The sequence below is a fragment of the Pristiophorus japonicus genome, chromosome 14 (genome assembly GCF_044704955.1).
Source record: "Pristiophorus japonicus isolate sPriJap1 chromosome 14, sPriJap1.hap1, whole genome shotgun sequence".
Lineage (NCBI taxonomy): Eukaryota > Metazoa > Chordata > Chondrichthyes > Pristiophoridae > Pristiophorus > Pristiophorus japonicus.
In genome coordinates this window covers 46,085,719-46,104,952 of record NC_091990.1, presented here as the reverse complement: position 1 = coordinate 46,104,952, position 19,234 = coordinate 46,085,719, and the positions used below count along the sequence as shown (strand labels likewise).

The 19,234-nt window shown below is 45.8% G+C and overlaps 1 protein-coding gene across 1 annotated transcript in view; it reads left to right on the top strand.

Moving 5' to 3' along the window:
* angpt2b (angiopoietin 2b) overlaps positions 1-19,234 on the top strand; it is a 176,497-nt gene that overhangs the window by 67,660 nt on the left and 89,603 nt on the right. The window contains exons 2-4 of the mRNA XM_070899204.1: positions 4,127-4,282; positions 7,949-8,070; positions 16,971-17,203. Coding sequence (XP_070755305.1) covers positions 4,127-4,282; positions 7,949-8,070; positions 16,971-17,203 — 511 coding nt within the window. The remainder of the gene's footprint in view (positions 1-4,126; positions 4,283-7,948; positions 8,071-16,970; positions 17,204-19,234) is intronic.

Sequence of the window (19,234 nt, the reverse complement as noted above, 5' to 3'; positions counted from 1 at the left end):
TCCTTAGACTGTGACCTCTGGTTCTGGACTTCCCCAACATTGGGAACATTCTTCCTGCATCTAACCTGTCTAACCCCGTCAGAATTTTAAATGTTTCTATGAGGTCCCCTCTCATTCTTCTGAACTCCAGTGAATACAAGCCCAGTTGATCCAGTCTTTCTTGATAGGTCAGTCCCGCCATCCCGGGAATCAGTCTGGTGAACCTTCGCTGCACTCCCTCAATAGCAAGAATGTCCTTCTTCAGGTGAGGAGACCAAAACTGTACACAATACTCCAGGTGTGGCCTCACCAAGACCCTGTACAACTGTAGCAACACCTCCCTGCCCCTGTACTCAAATCCCCTTGCTATGAAGGCCAACATACCATTTGCTTTCTTAACTGCCTGCTGCACCTGCATGCCAACCTTCAATGACTGATGTACCATGACACCCAGGTCTCTTTGCACCTCCCCTTTTCCTAATCTGTCACCATTCAGATAATAGTCTGTCTCTCCAAACCTCACATTTATCCACATTATACTTCATCTGCCATGCATTTGCCCACTCACCTAACCTATCCAAGTCGCTCTGCAGCCTCACAGCATCCTCCTCGCAGCTCACACTGCCACCCAACTTAGTGTCATCCGCAAATTTGGAGATACTACATTTAATCCCCTCATCTAAATCATTAATGTACCCTGTAAACAGCTGGGGCCCCAGCACAGAACCTTGCGGTACCCCAGTAGTTACTGCCTGCCATTCTGAAAAGTCCCCATTTACTCCTACTCTTTGCTTCCTGTCTGACAACCAGTTCTCAATCCATGTCAGTACACTACCCCCAATCCCATGTGCTCTAACTTTGCACATCAATCTCTTGTGTGGGACCTTGTCGAACGCCTTCTGAAAGTCCAAATATACCACATCAACTGGTTCTCCCTTGTCCACTCTACTGGAAACATCCTCAAAAAATTCCAGAAGATTTGTCAAGCATGATTTCCCTTTCACAAATCCATGCTGACTTGGACCTATCATGTCACCTCTTTCCAAATGCACTGCTATGACATCCTTAATAATTGATTCCATCATTTTACCCACTACCGATGTCAGGCTGACCGGTCTATAATTCCCTGTTTTCTCCCTCCCTCCTTTTTTAAAAAGTGGGGTTACATTGGCTACCCTCCACTCTATAGGAACTGATCCAGAGTCAATGGAATGTTGGAAAATGACTGTCAACGCATCCACTATTTCCAAGGCCACCTCCTTAAGTACTCTGGGATGCAGTCCATCAGGCCCTGGGGATTTATCGGCCTTCAATCCCATCAATTTCCCCAACACAATTTCCCGGCTAATAAGGATTTCCCTCAGTTCCTCCTCCTTACTAGACCCCCTGACCCCTTTTATAACCGGAAGGTTGTTCGTGTCCTCCTTCGTGAATACCGAACCAAAGTACTTGTTCAATTGGTCTGCCATTTCTTTGTTCCCCGTTATGACTTCCCCTGATTCTGACTGCAGGGGACCTACGTTTGTCTTTACTAACCTTTTTCTCTTTGCATATTATAGAAACATTTGCAATCCGTCTTAATGTTCCCTGCAAGCTTCTTCTCATACTCCATTTTCCCTGCCCTAATCAAACCCTTTGTCCTCCTTTGCTGAGTTCTAAATTTCTCCCAGTCCCCAGGTTCGCTGCTATTTCTGGCCAATTTGTATGCCACTTCCTTGGCTTTAATACTCTCCCTGATTTCCCTTGATAGCCACGGTTGGGCCACCTTCCCTTTTTTATTTTTATGCCAGACAGGAATGTACAATTGTTGGAGTTCATCCATGCGGTCTCTAAATGTCTGCCATTGCCCATCCACAGTCAACCCCTTAAGTATCATTCGCCAATCCATCCCAGCTAATTCACGCCTCATACCTTCAAAGTTAGCCTTCTTTAAGTTCTGGACCATGGTCTCTGAATTAACTGTTTCATTCTCCATCCCAATGCAAAATTCCACCCTATTATGGTTACTCTTCCCCAAGGGGCCTCGCACAACGAGATTGCTAATTAATCCTCTCTCATTACATAACACCCAGTCTAAGATGGCCTCCCCCCTAGTTGGTTCCTCGACATATTGGTCTAAAAAACCATCCCTTATGCACTCCAGGAAATCCTCCTCTACCGTATTGCTTCCAGTTTGGTTAGCCCAATCTATGTGCATATTAAAGTCACCCATTATAACTGCTGCACCTTTATTGCACGCACCCCTAATTTCATGTTTGATGCCCTCCCCAACATCACTACTACTGTTTGGAGGTCTGTACACAACTCCCACGAACGTTTTTTGCCCTTTGGTGTTCTGCAGCTCTACCCATATAGATTCCACATCATCCAAGCTAATGTCCTTCCTAGCTATTGCCTTAATCTCCTACTTAACCAGCAATGCTACCCCACCTCCTTTTCCTTTTATTCTATCCTTCCTGAATGTTGAATACCCCTGGATGTTGAGTTCCCAGCCCTGATCATCCTGGAGCCACGTCTCCGTAATCCCAATCACATCATATTTGTTAACATCTATTTGCACAGTTAATTCATCCACCTTATTGCGGATACTCCTTGCATTAAGACACAAAGCCTTCAGGCTTGTTTTTTTAACACCCTCTGTCCTTTTAGAATTTTGCTGTACAATGGCCCTTTTTGTTCTTTGCCTTGGGTTTCTCTGCCCTCCACTTTTCCTCATCTCCTTTCTGTCTTTTGCTTTTGCCTCCTTTTTGTTTCCCTCTATCTCCCTGCATTGGTTCCCATCCCCCTGCCATATTAGTTTAACTCCTCCCCAACAGCACTAGCAAACACTCCCCCGAGGACATTGGTTCCGATTCCGCCCAGGTGCAGACCGTCCGGATTGTACTGGTCCCACCTCCCGCAGAACCGGTTCCAATGCCCCAGGAATTTGAATCCCTCCCTGCTGCACCATTGCTCAAGCCACGTATTCATCTGAGCTATCCTGCGATTCCTACTCTGACTAGCACGTGGCACTGGTAGCAATCCCGAGATTACTACTTTTGAGGTCCTACTTTTTAATTTAGCTCCTAGCTCCTTAAATTCATTTCGTAGGACCTCATCCCTTTTTTTACCTATATCGTTGGTACCAACGTGCACCACGACAACTGGCTGTTCTCCCTCCCTTTTTAGAATGTCCTGCACCCGCTCCGAGACATCCTTGACCTTTGCACCAGGGAGGCAACATACCATCCTGGAGTCTCGGTTGCGGCCGCAGAAACGCCTATCTATTCCCCTTACAATTGAATCCCCTATCACTATCGCTTGCCCACTCTTTTTCGTGCCCTCCTGTGCAACAGAGCCAGCCATGGTCAAGCGCTGAAGGTCCGCAACGAAGTCCGGTATGTTCTGCCCTTCCCGACGTCGGTGTGTATAGAATCGGTGTCGGGCCATGTGTATACTACGCACCGGTTTGAGGTGCTCACCGATCAGTTCGCTGAGCTTCTCGAAGGTCTTGTCCGCCGGCTTCTCGGATGTGAGCAGGTCTTTCATCAGCGCGTACGTCTTGGGTCCACAGCTGGTCAGTAGATGCGCCCTTCGCTTGTCAGCCATTGCCGCTCCCAACCAGTCCTTCATGACAAAGCTCTGCTGGAGCCTCTCAACGAAATCATCCCAGTCCTCACCAACACAGTACCGTTCCTCCATGCTACCGGTGGCCATTCTCTTGAGTCGTTGATTCTCGTTTCTTGTCGCCAAATGTTGTGTCCTTATACATTACAGCAAATCAACACGAGGCGCATACTGGAGACAAGGTCACTCTGTGACCTGTACCTTTATTCACAGGACCAAGAAGTGATGATCCTGCGTGGGACCACCCTTTATATACCTGGATGACCAGGTGAGGAGTGTCACCCACAAGTTCACCCCCTGTGGTCAAGGTGTGCATTTCTCAGGTGTATACAGTGTTGTTACACAAAGGTTACAAACATGACAAAACGGACCTCTGATAATGAGACTCCCTCTTAGAAGTAGACTTCTTCTTCAATACAAGCAAATGCATTTAGCTTTTCATGTATCGTGTTTTTTTTTGGTCACACTGCAATTTCAAAGCCAGGTATACTGAATCTTCGCCCAGCTTGTATAAATTTATTTATATTGTTTCCTTTTTTAGCTTGAAAACTATATTCAGGACAGTGTGAAGACTGAAATAGTGGAAATCCATCGTAATGTGGTGCAGAACCAAACAGCAGCCATGTTGGAAATAGGAACTAACCTCCTCACTCAAACTGCAGAACAAACTCGCAAGCTCACTGATGTAGAGACACAGGTAACCCTTTCACTTAACCAAGTAACATTAAAGGAGCTGTCACCTTCTCAGCAATCTGTTGTTCTAAACTAATTTACACAGCGAACTTCAACGTATTTTTAAGATTTAGTTGAATTTGGACAATAACCAAGAAGCAACATAGTTGTTTCTCACACTGTATTGGACCAGGTTGGATCTGTGTGGATTTATCGAGTTGAGATTTATCAGTTTAGATTTCACCACTGCCCTTCCGTTGAAGCAGCAGCATTTTTGATCATCACAGTTGGCAGCTGAAGCTTTAAGGAGAAAACGTTCACAATTCAGATTAGAAGATTCAAAAACCTGCATTGCAGATCTCATTATAACGCACTCCTGACTGCCAATTACTCCTTGTGTAACACACTCTGACTGTTGTTTATTTTCTGAATGATAGACTGTTTATTTTCTGCACAATACACTTGGGTCCATTATTTATTCTTTGTGAAGCACTCAGGTAAACATTTACCTTCCGTGTTTCACCATTTATTTGCTGAGTATTACACTTCTGACCGCTGTTTATTCCCCAGTAAACTCCCAACATAATTTATTCTTTAAATTGCATACTCCCAGCTACTTATAACCCTCAGTTAGATTAAAGGTTTCTGTTTTGTTTTATGAGCGTCTATTTAAGAACCTTATGATGAGACTATCTGAAATCTCCACAGAATCCTGCTTTGCGAATACTCCTCGTCATAAGTAAGTTATTATTAGCAGAGATCCTGTGGCATTGCCCAAGGTAACTGAGCCACAATGACAGCTGCTTACAGTCAAGAATTTTCCAAATGAGTGTGCCATTTTATCTATGGTAGAGGAAGTAACTTTGAAATGTGCTGGTTGGAGTGATACAGGAAAACAAGAGAAATGTATCAAAATATTGTGTGGACAGAATTTGATCTGTAAATAACACAGAGTAAGGCAGGAAGAGGCAGGGGATCCCATTGGGGATCGGGAAGAGATTCGGAGAGACAAGGGAACTTTGTGAAACGTCTGCAGGGCAGCATAATAGTGCCAAGAGCAAGAGGAAAAGGCCAAGGAGCCTAAGGGGTACAGGTGACAGAAACAGAAGTTGGTCACAAGAGAAGGGCCAGGATCAGTGATGGATTCAAAACGTGCGAGCATGCTGGAAAGAGAGGCAGGACCTCAGAAAAGGCCGAGGAGTGGCAGGGATGAGCAACAGGTCGAAGGTCAGGAAAGACGGAGGAGCCTAGTCATGTACCAGAGCAGGGTTAATCATGGCGAGAGGAGTGGGTAAGGCTCAGGGGCTGAAATTAATTACAAGAAATATATAAATGGAAAATAAATCAAAATCTTGGCCTAGAAGTAATGCTCTCAGCTCTGAGTCCAAAGGGCATGGATTCAAGCACCGACAGCGACTTGAGCACCTAATCTGGGCTGACGTTTCAGTGCCGCACTGAGGGAGTGCTTCATTGTTGAAGGTGCCACCTTTTGAATGAGATATTAAACTGAGGTCCCAACTGCTTTCCCAGGTGGACATAAAAGATCTGATAGCACTACTGGAAGAAGATGAGAGGAGTACTTCTCATGTCCAAGCCTGCATTTATCCCTCAATAAATACCACTGAAATAGATTAACTCAGCATTTGGTCTCTTTGCTGCTTGTGGGACCTCACTGTGCACAATTTAGTTGCTGCATTTGTCGACAAAACATCAGTAACTACATTTGAAAGGTAATTCATTGGCTGTGAATAATTTTGGGATGTGAAAGGCACTATATAAACGCAAGTCCTTTCTTCATTAAATTAAAAGAAAAACTTTCCTGCATGAAATTAAGTGACAAAGAATATGGCTGGCAGGCCACAGTGCTACCTAGTGTTTGGAGGACTGAAAACAGACATTTTACCAATTTTAACTGCCATTAGTTCTGCTATTGACAGGGGCGGGTTTTCCGAGCGGGGGGGTGGGGGGGGGGCGGTGCAGAGTTTCATTTGGGGTTTCCTCATATGCTGTGGAGCACATATTTTTTGGGGCAGAATCCCTGCCTGGAAGTCAGCCTGATTGACAGGCTTGGCTCCCAGACAGGCGGGGAGCACTCAGGAGGAGGCTACAGGAGCAGGTAGGAAACCAGCAACTGCTAGTGGGAGTGGGGGGGCAGCACAGGGGGATGGTGGCAGGGTCCAGTTCCGGCAGGTGGGGTGGGGGTGGGGGGGTGCCATGGTCCAGTCCCGGCAGGTGGGGGTGGGGGGGGGGGCACGGTCCAGTCCCGGCAGGTGGGTTGGGGGTGGGGGGGGGGGGGCGGTGGCACAGTCCAGTCCCGGCAGTGGGGGGGGTGGGGGGGAGGAGGGGGAGGGGGTGGCAGGGTCCAGTCCCAGCAGGTAAGGGTGGGGAGGGCACGGTCCAGTCCCGGCAGGGGGTGGTGGGGGGGAGGAGGGGGAGGGGATGGCAGGGTCTAGTCCCAGCAGGTGGGGGTGGAGGGAGGGAGTGGCAGGGTCCAGTCCCAGCAGGTGGGGGTGGAGGGAGGGGGTGGCAGGGTCCAGTCCCAGCAGGTAAGGGTGGGGAGGGCACGGTCCAGTCCCGGCAGGGGGGGGTGGGGGAGAGGAGGGGGAGGGGGTGGCAGGGTCCAGTCCCAGCAGGTGGGGGTGGGGAGGGCACGGTCCAGTCCCGGCAGGGGGGGGTGGGGGGGAGGAGGGGGAGGGGGTGGCAGGGTCCAGTCCCAGCAGGTGGGGGTGGGGGGTGCACGGTCCAGTCCCGGCAGGGGGTGGTGGGGGAGAGGAGGGGGAGGGGATGGCAGGGTCTAGTCCCAGCAGGTGGGGGTGGAGGGAGGGGGTGGCAGGGTCCAGTCCCAGCAGGTGAGGGTGGGGGGCATGGTCTAGTCCTGGCAGGGGGAGGGTGGGGGAGGAGGTTCCAATCCCCAACATTACGCCTGCCATTTTAATTCTCTGGACCGCTCCCACTCTGACCTCTCTGTCCTCGGCTTCCTGCATTGTTGCAATGGAGCTCAATGTAAGCTCAAGGAACAGCACCTCATCTTTCAATTAGGCATTTTACAGTCTTCCAGTCTTAATATTGACTTCAACAATTGCAGACTATAAACCCTGCCCCCAGTTTTTCAGATTGCAGCTGATGCTATGATTCTGATAATCCCATTTACACCTCTGCTCGACCCATCTTTTGCTTCTTCACTTATCCCATTACCATCTCCTTTTGCCTCGCACCATTGTCCCTTTTGTCATTGAATCTCTCCTTCCTTACACCCTGTCACAGACCTTTCCCTTTTGTTCTTTCCTCCCCTCCCTGATTTCCCTTCTGCCGCACTTGCTTAAAACCTGTTATATATCTCTAACTTTTTCCAGTTCTGACAAAAGGTCTTCAACCTTCAAATGTTAGCTTTGCCTCTCGCTCCACAGATGTTGCCTGACTTGCTGAGTTTCTCTAGCTTTTTCTGTTTTTAAATACACATTCACGTTGAATTTCCGCCCATTTAGTTGCTGCCCATTTGCAAGTTTGGGGGAAACTTAGCAATAAAAAATTCCATGGACTAGTAGAGCCTCGTGTTCTGCCTGTATCCAGCATTTGTTTCAAGCTTCCTGATATCCATACAGGATTCTCCAAAGCGCCACAGGTGCCGAATTGTGTCTTGAAGGAGATTTGGTTCTTTTTCTTCTGAATGATAATTTGTTTTATTTTTAAGATTCTGAATCAAACTTCACGGCTTGAAATACAGCTGTTGGAGAATTCGCTTTCGACAAACAAACTGGAGAAACAAATCATGGTGCAGACGCAGGAAATTACCAAACTCCATGAAAAGAACAGGTGCGTTTAAATGCAGCTGGTGTTGACATCGACGCAGCCGAAGGCTCATACTGCAAGGCAAGGTGGATAGTTTCCAGTTGAAATGTGCAGAAACAAAGTGTTCCTGAGATCAATAGTACCTATAATTCCAAGAGCCACAGTGTCAAAATCAAAGAATACTTTGGCACCACGTTTTCACACAGCAGGTAGTGGACATAAGACCATAAGAAACAGGAGCAGGAGTAGGCCATTTGGCCCCTCGAGCCTGCTCCGCCATTCAATAAGATCATTGCTGATCTTCTAACTCAACTCTACCTTCTCGCACTATCCCCATATCCCTTGATTCCTTTCGTATCCAAAAATATTAAAGGAAATGGGTGGAGGCGTGGAATTCTCTCTCCCAAAAGGCTGTGGATGCTGGGTCACTTGAAACTTCCAAGACTTGAGATCGATAGATTTTTGTTCGGTTAGGGTATCAAGAGCTATGGATCAAAGGCAGCTAAATGGAGTTGAGGTACAGATCAGCCAGAATCTAATTAAATGGCGGAACAGGCACGAGGGGCTGAATGGCCTGCTCCAGTTCCTATGTTCCTATCTAAATCGCAATACATACCTGGTTCCAGCAGACTTGCATAATGCAGAAAATGCTGCATACAAAAGCAAAATATTGCGGATGCTGGAAATCTGAAAAAGGAAAGAAAATGCTGGAAATGTTCAGCAGGCCAGACAGCATCTGTGGAGCCAGAAACAGAGTTAACGTTTCAGGTCAATGACCTTTCACTGCTGCATGGCTGGCTCATAATTTAAGAACCCATTGAGTCTGTTTACTCAAGAATAGCAGCTCCTAGGCCAAAAATGAAAATGGTGGATTCATCCCAGAGCAGCAAACTCCATGCACAATCAAAATGTTTTTTATTAAAGCTCCAATTGTATTGCTGCTTCAAATGCTGCACTGAGCTGATTATTGTCTTGTATACCGTATGTATTCGGCCTGTGAATCAAGTGCATTAGAACTCAGTTGGTTCAGTGTTGCTTCAGCCTGCATAGCATGCTCCTACTTTCCACATGAAATGGAGTTACTTTCATTGCAGTGAACCACTGCTTCTTTCAGACTCACTGTTTAAATTCTGTTTTCCGGTGCATTTTACAAAGAATAACACAAGTAGGAATGCGCTTCAAGGCACTAGGGCAACATGGTTTGGATGACATTGATAAACTGCCTCTATTTCTCTTTCACGGTTTACATTATCTGAATGCACTGACTTTTACTGCCTTGTATCAGACTTGTAACGCTGTACAAAACAAATACGGAGTATGTTGTGCCCCTTATCATCCAGTCAAATCGAAATTCATCTCACTTTAAAGTGGCATTGTGTTTGCTCACTGACTCAACAGGACAAATGGTCTATTCCTGTTCCTGTGACACAGATCACAGAAGCCTGACCCCAGGACAAGAATTTTATCAATACATTTTTTTTCTGCCAATATGGTAGATCCCATCCTTGTCGCCAATGTAACATATTCGTTACAATATCACAAACACATTGCACACAAGATCGCTCTACAGGAACTTGTCATCATGTGACTTGTCACCTGATGCTTTTATTGTATTTGCATCAGTAGTTGCATCACCACAGTAGTCCACTAGTGGAGCTCTCTATTACAATCCACAACACAGGTCACAACTTGAGGCCTGTAATCCTCAACACTCACCCTTCATTTCATCCACATCCTTGATAATTCTAAGAGGGAAGAGGAAAAACTGTCAGAAAGACTTGTCTACGGGCACTTGACTCTCATGCGCAATTTCAGAGCATGTTTTGTCAGACTGCTGCGATCCAGTTAAGTGGCACATAGCACAGGTAGACCAAATAAAGGAAAGGGAAGAAGCATGATTTAAATCAGTCTAACACTGACCAAAATGAAAAAAGAAATTTGTGGGTACCTACCTTATTCTTGTGAAAAATATTACGCACAATGATCAGTTTACTAAGAAAATTTTCTGCCGATAGGAGTGTTGAAGCCTTTCGTCTTCCTCTCTCTGCCATGCCCACAGACCGTACCACTCCCCCGCACTCCCACCCCCAACAAAGAAACCCCACACCATCCTGAATTGTAGCAGTGGCTATTACTGCTGGCAAAGAGTGACAATAAGGTTCTCTTTAATTCTTAACATTTTTAGAAACAGTAGAAATCTTTACATAGAAACATAGAAACATAGAAAATAGATGCAGGAGCAGGCCATTTGGCCCTTCGAGCCTGCACCACCATTCAATAAGATCATGGCTGATCATTTCCTCAGTACCCCTTTCCTGCTTTCTCTCCATACCCCTTGATCCCTTTAGCTGTAAGGGCCATATCTAACTCCAGCTTGAATATATCCAATGAACTGGCATCAACAACTCTCTGCAGTAGGGAATTCCACAGGTTAACAAGTCTCTGAGTGAAGACGTTTCTCCTCATCTCAGTCCTAAATGGCTTACCCCTTATCCTAAGACTGTGTCCCCTGGTTCTGGGCTTCCCCATCATCGGGAATATTCTTCCCGCATCTAACCTGTCCGGTTCCGTCAGAATCTTGTAAGTTTCTATGAGACCCCCTCTCATCCTTCTAAACTCCACTGTATAAAGGCCCAGTTGATCCAGTCTCTCCTCATATGTCAATCCAGCCATCCCAGGAATCAGTTTGGTGAACCTTCGCTGCACTCCCTCAATAGCAAGAACGTCCTTTCTGAGACCAAAACTGAACACAATATTCCAGGTGAGGCCTCACCAAGGCCCTGTACAACTGCAGTGAGACCTCCCTGCTCCTATACTCAAATCCCCTAGCTATGAAGGCCAACATACCATTTTTCTTCTTCACCGCCTGCTGTACCTGCATGCCAGCTTTCAATGACTGATGAACCATGGCACCTCCCCTTTTCCGAATCTGCCGCCATTCAGATAATATTCTGCCTTCGTATTTTTTCCCCCAAAGTGGATAACCTCACATTTATCCATATTATACTGCATCTGCTATGCATTTGCCCACTCACCTAACCTGTCCACGTCATCTTGCAGCCTTTTAGCGTCCTCCTCACAGCTCATACCGCCACCCAGTTTAGTGTCATCTGCAAACTTGGAGATATTACACTCAATTCCTTCATCTAAATCATTAATGTATATTGTAAAGAGCTGGAGTCCCAGCAATGAGCCCTGCGGCACTCCACTAGTCACTGCCAGCCATTCTGAAAAGGACCCGTTTATCCTGACTCTCTGCTTCCTGTCTGCCAACCAGTTCTCTATCCACGTCAGTACATTACCCCCAATACATAGAAACATAGAAACATAGAAAATAGGTGCAGGAGTAGGCCATTCGGCCCTTCTAGCCTGCACCGCCATTCAATGAGTTCATGGCTGAACATTCAACTTCAGTACCCCATTCCTGCTTTCTCGCCATACCCCTTGATCCCCCTAGCAGTAAGGACCTCATCTAACTCCTTTTTGAATATATTTAGTGAATTGGCCTCAACAACTTTCTGTGGTAGAGAATTCCACAGGTTCACCACTCTCTGGGTGAAGAAGTTCCTCCGCATCTCGGTCCTAAATGGCTTACCCCTTATCCTTAGACTGTGACCCCTGGTTCTGGACTTCCCCAACATTGGGAACATTCTTCCTGCATCTAACCTGTCTAACCCCGTCAGAATTTTATATGTTTCTATGAGGTCCCCTCTCATTCTTCTGAACTCCAGTGAATACAAGCCCAGTTGATCCAGTCTTTCTTGATAGGTCAGTCCCGCCATCCCGGGAATCAGTCTGGTGAACCTTCGCTGCACTCCCTCAATAGCAAGAATGTCCTTCCTCAGGTTAGGAGACCAAAACTGTACACAATACTCCAGGTGTGGCCTCACCAATGCCCTGTACAACTGTAGCAACACCTCCCTGCCCCTGTACTCAAATCCCCTTGCTATGAAGGCCAACATGCCATTTGCTTTCTTAACCGCCTGCTGCACCTGCATGCCAACCTTCAATGACTGATGTACCATGACACCCAGGTCTCTTTGCACCTCCCCTTTTCCTAATCTGTCACCATTCAGATAATAGTCTGTCTCTCTGTTTTTACCACCAAAGTGGATAACCTCACATTTATCCACATTATACTTCATCTGCCATGCATTTGCCCACTCACCTAACCTATCCAAGTCGCTCTGCAGCCTCACAGCATCCTCCTCGCAGCTCACACTGCCACCCAACTTAGTGTCATCCGCAAACTTGGAGATACTACACTCAATCCCCTCATCTAAATCATTAATGTACAGTGTAAACAGCTGGGGCCCCAGCACAGAACCCTGCGGTACCCCACTAGTCACTGCCTGCCATTCTGAAAAGTACCCATTTACTCCTACTCTTTGCTTCCTGTCTGACAACCAGTTCTCAATCCATGTCAGTACACTACCCCCAATCCCATGTGCTCTAACTTTGCACATCAATCTCTTGTGTGGGACCTTGTCGAACGCCTTCTGAAAGTCCAAATATACCACATCAACTGGTTCTCCCTTATCCACTCTACTGGAAACATCCTCAAAAAATTCCAGAAGATTTGTCAAGCATGATTTCCCTTTCACAAATCCATGCTGACTTGGACCTATCATGTCACCTCTTTCCAAATGCACTGCTATGACATCCTTAATAATTGATTCCATCATTTTACCCACTACCGATGTCAGGCTGACCGGTCTATAATTCCCTGTTTTCTCTCTCCCTCCTTTTTTAAAAAGTGGGGTTACATTGGCTACCCTCCACTCCATAGGAACTGATCCAGAGTCAATGGAATGTTGGAAAATGACTGTCAACGCATCCACTATTTCCAAGGCCACCTCCTTAAGTACTCTGGGATGCAGTCCATCAGGCCCTGGGGATTTATCGGCCTTCAATCCCATCAATTTCCCCAACACAATTTCCCGGCTAATAAGGATTTCCCTCAGTTCCTCCTCCTTACTAGACCCCCCGACCCCTTTTATAACCGGAAGGTTGTTCGTGTCCTCCTTCGTGAATACCGAACCAAAGTACTTGTTCAATTGGTCCGCCATTTCTTTGTTCCCCGTTATGACTTCCCCTGATTCTGACTGCAGGGGACCTACGTTTGTCTTTACTAACCTTTTTCTCTTTACATATCTATAGAAACTTTTGCAATCCGTCTTAATGTTCCCTGCAAGCTTCTTCTCATACTCCATTTTCCCTGCCCTAATCAAACCCTTTGTCCTCCTCTGCTGAGTTCTAAATTTCTCCCAGTCCCCAGGTTCGCTGCTATTTCTGGCCAATTTGTATGCCACTTCCTTGGCTTTAATACTATCCCTGATTTCCCTTGATAGCCACGGTTGAGCCACCTTCCCTTTTTTATTTCTATGCCAGACAGGAATGTACAATTGTTGTAGTTCATCCATGCGGTCTCTAAATGTCTGCCATTGCCCATCCACAGTCAACCCCTTAAGTATCATTCGCCAATCCATCTCAGCCAATTCACGCCTCATACCTTCAAAGTTAGCCTTCTTTAAGTTCTGGACCATGGTCTCTGAATTAACTGTTTCATTCTCCATCCTAATGCAGAATTCCACCATATTATGGTCACTCTTCCCCAAGGGGCCTCGCACAACGAGATTGCTAATTAATCCTTTCTCATTACATAACACCCAGTCTAAGATGGCCTCCCCCCTAGTTGGTTCCTCGACATATTGGTCTAAAAAACCATCCCTTATGCACTCCAGAAAATCCTCCTCCACCGTATTGCTTCCAGTTTGGTTAGCCCAATCTATGTGCATATTAAAGTCACCCATTATAACTGCTGCACCTTTATTGCACGCACCCCTAATTTCCTGTTTGATGCCCTCCCCAACATCACTACTACTGTTTGGAGGTCTGTACACAACTCCCACTAACGTTTTTTGCCCTTTGGTGTTCTGCAGCTCTACCCATATAGATTCCACATCATCCAAGCTAATGTCCTTCCTAACTATTGCCTTAATCTCCTCCTTAACCAGCAATGCTACCCCACCTCCTTTTCCTTTTATTCTATCCTTCCTGAATGTTGAATACCCCTGGATGTTGAGTTCCCAGCCCTGCTCATCCTGGAGCCACGTCTCCGTAATCCCAATCACATCATATTTGTTAACATCTATTTGCACAGTTAATTCATCCACCTTATTGCGGATACTCCTTGCATTAAGACACAAAGCCTTTAGGCTTGTTTTTTTAACACCCTCTGTCCTTTTAGAATTTTGCTGTACAATGGCCCTTTTTGTTCTTTGCCTTGGGTTTCTCTGCCCTCCACTTTTCCTCATCTCCTTTCTGTCTTTTGTTTTTGCCTCCTTTTTGTTTCCCTCTATCTCCCTGCATTGGTTCCCATCCCCCTGCCATATTAGTTTAACTCCTCCCCAACAGCACTAGCAAACACTCCCCCGAGGACATTGGTTCCGATTCTGCCCAGGTGCAGACCGTCCGGATTGTACTGGTCCCACCTCCCCCAGAACCGGTTCCAATGCCCCAGGAATTTGAATCCCTCCCTGCTGCACCATTGCTCAAGCCACGTATTCATCTGAGCTATCCTGCGATTCCTACTCTGACTAGCACGTGGCACTGGTAGCAATCCCGAGATTACTACTTTTGAGGTCCTACTTTTTAATTTAGCTCCTAGCTCCTTAAATTCATTTCGTAGGAACTCATCCCTTTTTTTACCTATGTCATTGGTACCAACGTGCACCACGACAACTGGCTGTTCTACCATGTGCTTTGATTTTGCACACCAATCTCTTGTGTGGGACCTTGTCAAAAGCCTTTTGAAAGTCCAAATACACCACATCCACTGGTTCTCCCTTGTCCACTCTACTAGTTACATCCCCAAAAAATTCCAGAATTGCCAAGCATGATTTCCCTTTCATAAACCCATGCTGACTTGGACCGATCCTGTCACTGCTTTCCAAATGCGCTGCTATTTTATCTTTAATAATTGATTCCAACATTTTCCCCACTACTGATGTCAGGCTAACCAGTCTATAATTACCAGTTTTCTCTCTCCCTCCCTTTTTAAATAGTAGTGTTACATTAGCTACCCTCCAGTCCATAGGAACTGATCGAGAGTCGATAGACTGTTGGAAAATGATCACGAATGCATCCACTATTTCTAGGGCCACTTCCTTAAATACTCTGGGATGCAGACTATCAGGCCCCGGGGATTTATAGGCCTTCAATCCCAACAATTTCCCTAACACAATTTCTCCCATTATAAGGATATCCTTCAGTTCTTCCTTCTCACTAGACCCTTGGTCCCCTAGTCTTTCCGGCAGGTTATTTGTTTCTTCCTTTGTGAAAACAGAACCAAAGTATTTGTTTAACTTGTCCGCCATTTCTTTGTTCCCCATTATAAATTCACCTGAATCTGACTGCAAGGGACCTACATTTGTTTTCACTAATCTTTTTCTTTTCACACATCTATCGAAGCTTTTGCAGTCAGTTTTTATGTTCCTAGCAAGCTTCCTCTCATACTCTATTTTCCCCCTCCTAATTCAACCCTTTGTCCTCCTCTGCTGTATTATAAAATTCTCCCAGTCCTCTGCTGCTTTTTCTGGCCAATTTATATGCCCCTTCCTTGGATTTAACACTATCCTTAATTTCCCTTGTTAGCTACGGTTGAGCCACCTTCTCCATTTTATTTTTACTCCAGACAGGGATGTACAATTGCTGAAGTTCATCCATGTGATCTTTAAATGTTTGCCATTGCCTATACACCATCAACCCTTTAAGTATCATTTGCCAGTCTATTCTAGCCAATTCATGTCTCATACCATCGAAGTTACCTTTCCTAAAGTTCAGGGCCCTAGTCTCTGAATTAACTGTGTCACTCTCTATCTTAATAAAGAATTCTACCATATTATGGTCCTCTTCCCCAAGGGGTCTGGCACAATAAGATTGTTAATTAGTCCTTTCTTCCAGTCTAGGATGGCCAGCCCTCGAGTTGGTTCCTCGACATATTGGTCAAGAAAACCATCACTAATACGCTCCAGGAAATCCTCCTCCACCACATTGCTACCAGTTTGGTTAGCCCAGTCAATATGTAGATTAAAGTCGCCCATGATAACTGCTGTACCTTTATTGCACGCATCCCTAATTTCTTGTTTGATGCCATCCCCATCCTTATTACTACTGTTTGGTGGTCTGTTCACAACTCCCAGTAGCGTTTGCTGCCCTTTGGTATTCCGTAGCTCCACCCATACAGATTCCACATCATCGAAGCTAATGTCCTTCTTTACTATTGCAATAATTTCCTCTTTAACCAGCAATGCCACCCCACCTCCTTTTCCTTTCTGTCTATCCTTCCTCAATGTTGAATACCCCTGACTGTTGAGTTGCACATGAATTATCAGTCTGACGTCTGGATCCATCTCTTACAGAAAGCATGTGTTAAATGAAGAAAGGTTGAGCAGGTTGGGCCTTTATTCATTGGAGTTTAGAAGAATGAGAGGTGATCTTATTGAAATGTATGAGATTCTGAGGGAGCTTGACAGGGTAGGTGCAGAGAGGAATCTAGAACTGGGGGGCATAGCTTCAGAATAAGGGGTCGCACATTTAAAATGGCGATGAATTTCTTCTCTCAGAGGATCATGAATCACCAGAGAGCTGTGGAGGCTGGGTCATTGATTATATTTAAGGTGGAGATAGGCAGATTTTGAATGATAAGGGAGATAAGGGTTATGGGGAGTGGGCAGGAAAGTGGAGTTGAGGTCAAGATCAGATCAGGCATGATCTTATTGAATGGCAGAGCAGGTTCGAGGAGCCAACTAGCCTACACCTGCTCCTATTTCTTATGTTCTTATGTTTTAAAACTAATTGTTATTCCATGAATTGTGGGCACATTTGATACCCCCCATATCATTTTCTTTCTTGCCTTTCAGCTTTCTGGAGCAGAAAGTCCTGGCAATGGAAGGCAAACATGAAACTGAGCTTCAATCAATAAAAGCCGAGAAGCTGGAGATGCAGGACCTATTGGTGAAGCAGAGCACATTTATCGGAGAGCTTGAGAGGCAGCTCAGCTCAGCCACACAGAACAACAGCATCCTACAGAGCCAGCAGGTTTTACTAATGGAGACTGTTCACAACCTGCTGAATATCGTTTCCCATGGCGACGGTTAGTGATGATAGCTTGCTGAAATTTCATGTCGGTCAGCCTTTCGTCCGATACGGTTGTCCGTTGATGTGCCAGAGGGCAGAATCATGGGATGACAGAAGGTGGATTTGTTCGTGTGTTACAATCCCCGAATCTCAGTACCTTTCATTAGTGGGAAGTAGAGACTCCTCACAGGTAAATAGAAGAACTGACACCTTGTCTGCTCCTGGCACTTTCCAAAAGCCATTTACTAAGCTGCATTGGATGAGACTGACACACAGATATGGGAAGAGAATGAGGCAGTGCTGTTAGTTTTGGTTTGCTCTCGTAAAGTTCGAGCAGAGATGCAGGGAGATGGAACAACAAGAACAACTTGTAATTATATAGCACCTTTAAAGTAGTGAAATGTCCCAAGGCGCTTCATAGGAGCATTATGAGAAACAAATTTGACACCGAGCCGCAAAAGAAATTAGCGCAGGTGACCAAAAGCTTGGTCAAAGAGGTAGGTTTTAAGGAGCGTCTTGAAGGAGGAAAGAGAGGTAGAGAGGTGGAGAGGTTTAGGCAGGGAGTTCCAGAGCTTGGGGCTCAAGCAACAGAAGGCATGGCCACCAATGGTTGAGTGATTATAATCAGGGATGCTCAAGAGGGCAGAATTAGAGGAGCGCAGGGGGTTGTGGGGCTGGAGGAAGTTACAGATATAGAGAGGCCATGGAGGGATTTTAAAATAAGGACGAGAATTTTGAAATTGAGACGTTGCTTAACCGGAAGCCAATGTAGGTCAGCAAACACAGGGGTGATGGGTGAGCGGGACTTGGTGTAAGTTAGTACATGGCAGCTGCGTTTTGGATCACCACTAGTTTACGTAGGGTAGAATGTGGGAGGCCAACTCGGAGTGTGCTGGAATACAGTCCCTTTCTGTGCCATAAATATCTCCAGTTGTGGGGAGGTCAGTTGCACCCGCTGATTCTGCAACATTTGAAAATATGAACGACATTCAGCCTACTCATTAGATGGCCCACAGACAGCTTGTTCCTACTTCGCTCTTGCAGGCACCTGGGACTAGATGTTCATTCAGCAGAAGCACCAGTGTATCTACCAGTGCTCCTGTTCCTTGCATGCTTCCAACCAGACATTTTAGCTTGCAGAAAGCAAAGTGAAACAGCACCATGCACAGGAACACTTCTGATCACTGGCCTGAACACCAGGGGCTACACACTGTGAGTTTCCTATGTGAATAGCACTCATGTCGAACCAGGATAATGGCCAGGAATTTGCACTCGGGATGATGGCGAAATAGAAGTGTTCGCCATCCTTCTGCCTTTGAAACTGACCGCAACTTGGGTATTTGCCGCATGCGGAAATCCTGAAGTTGTGGTCTGTCATTGTCAGCGCCGACACAGACTGCACTGAAAAAAAAAATTAAGACATTTTTCCAAAAAATGTATTTTAACTTTTCTTTTTAAGTTTGTCCGCCTTTATTTCAGGTTGGCCTTTTCCGCATGTGAGAGCCCCAATCTTTGCTTTTCTTTTTGTGATTTATTTTTAAACTTAGAATTTTAAGAGCTACTCACGTCCCTTTTCGCTATCTGTGAGAATTCTGTGTTGTGATTGGCTGCTTAGGCAGCCTGATGACATCACAGCAATTCGCACCAGAGGATCCCCAGTACAGTTCGTTGACTTCAATTGAAGGCCAGAAAACCTAAAGTTCTCGACACAGGGATCGTGAGATCCTTGCACAAAGCGTACTTCAGGGCCAGCAGCATGTACCTCCGCTTCAGTGCTTACCGCAAATTCCGGGCCGTGGAATAAGAATTTTCATGATGCATTTTCACATGTTCGATCAAAGGCCTATCACACATAGAGAAAGCTGATTAGACTCCTGAAGGAAATCTTTGCTGAGGGGAACCAAACAAAACTCCAGAATATCTCAGAACTCCCACATCTCTACTGCCCAACCCTGGTTGGTTGTTCTCCACAGGCAATATTTCTTTCAGATATACCCTTGCCAAGAACTCGAGGGTTGTTATGTTGCATGGAATATTTAATCATCTA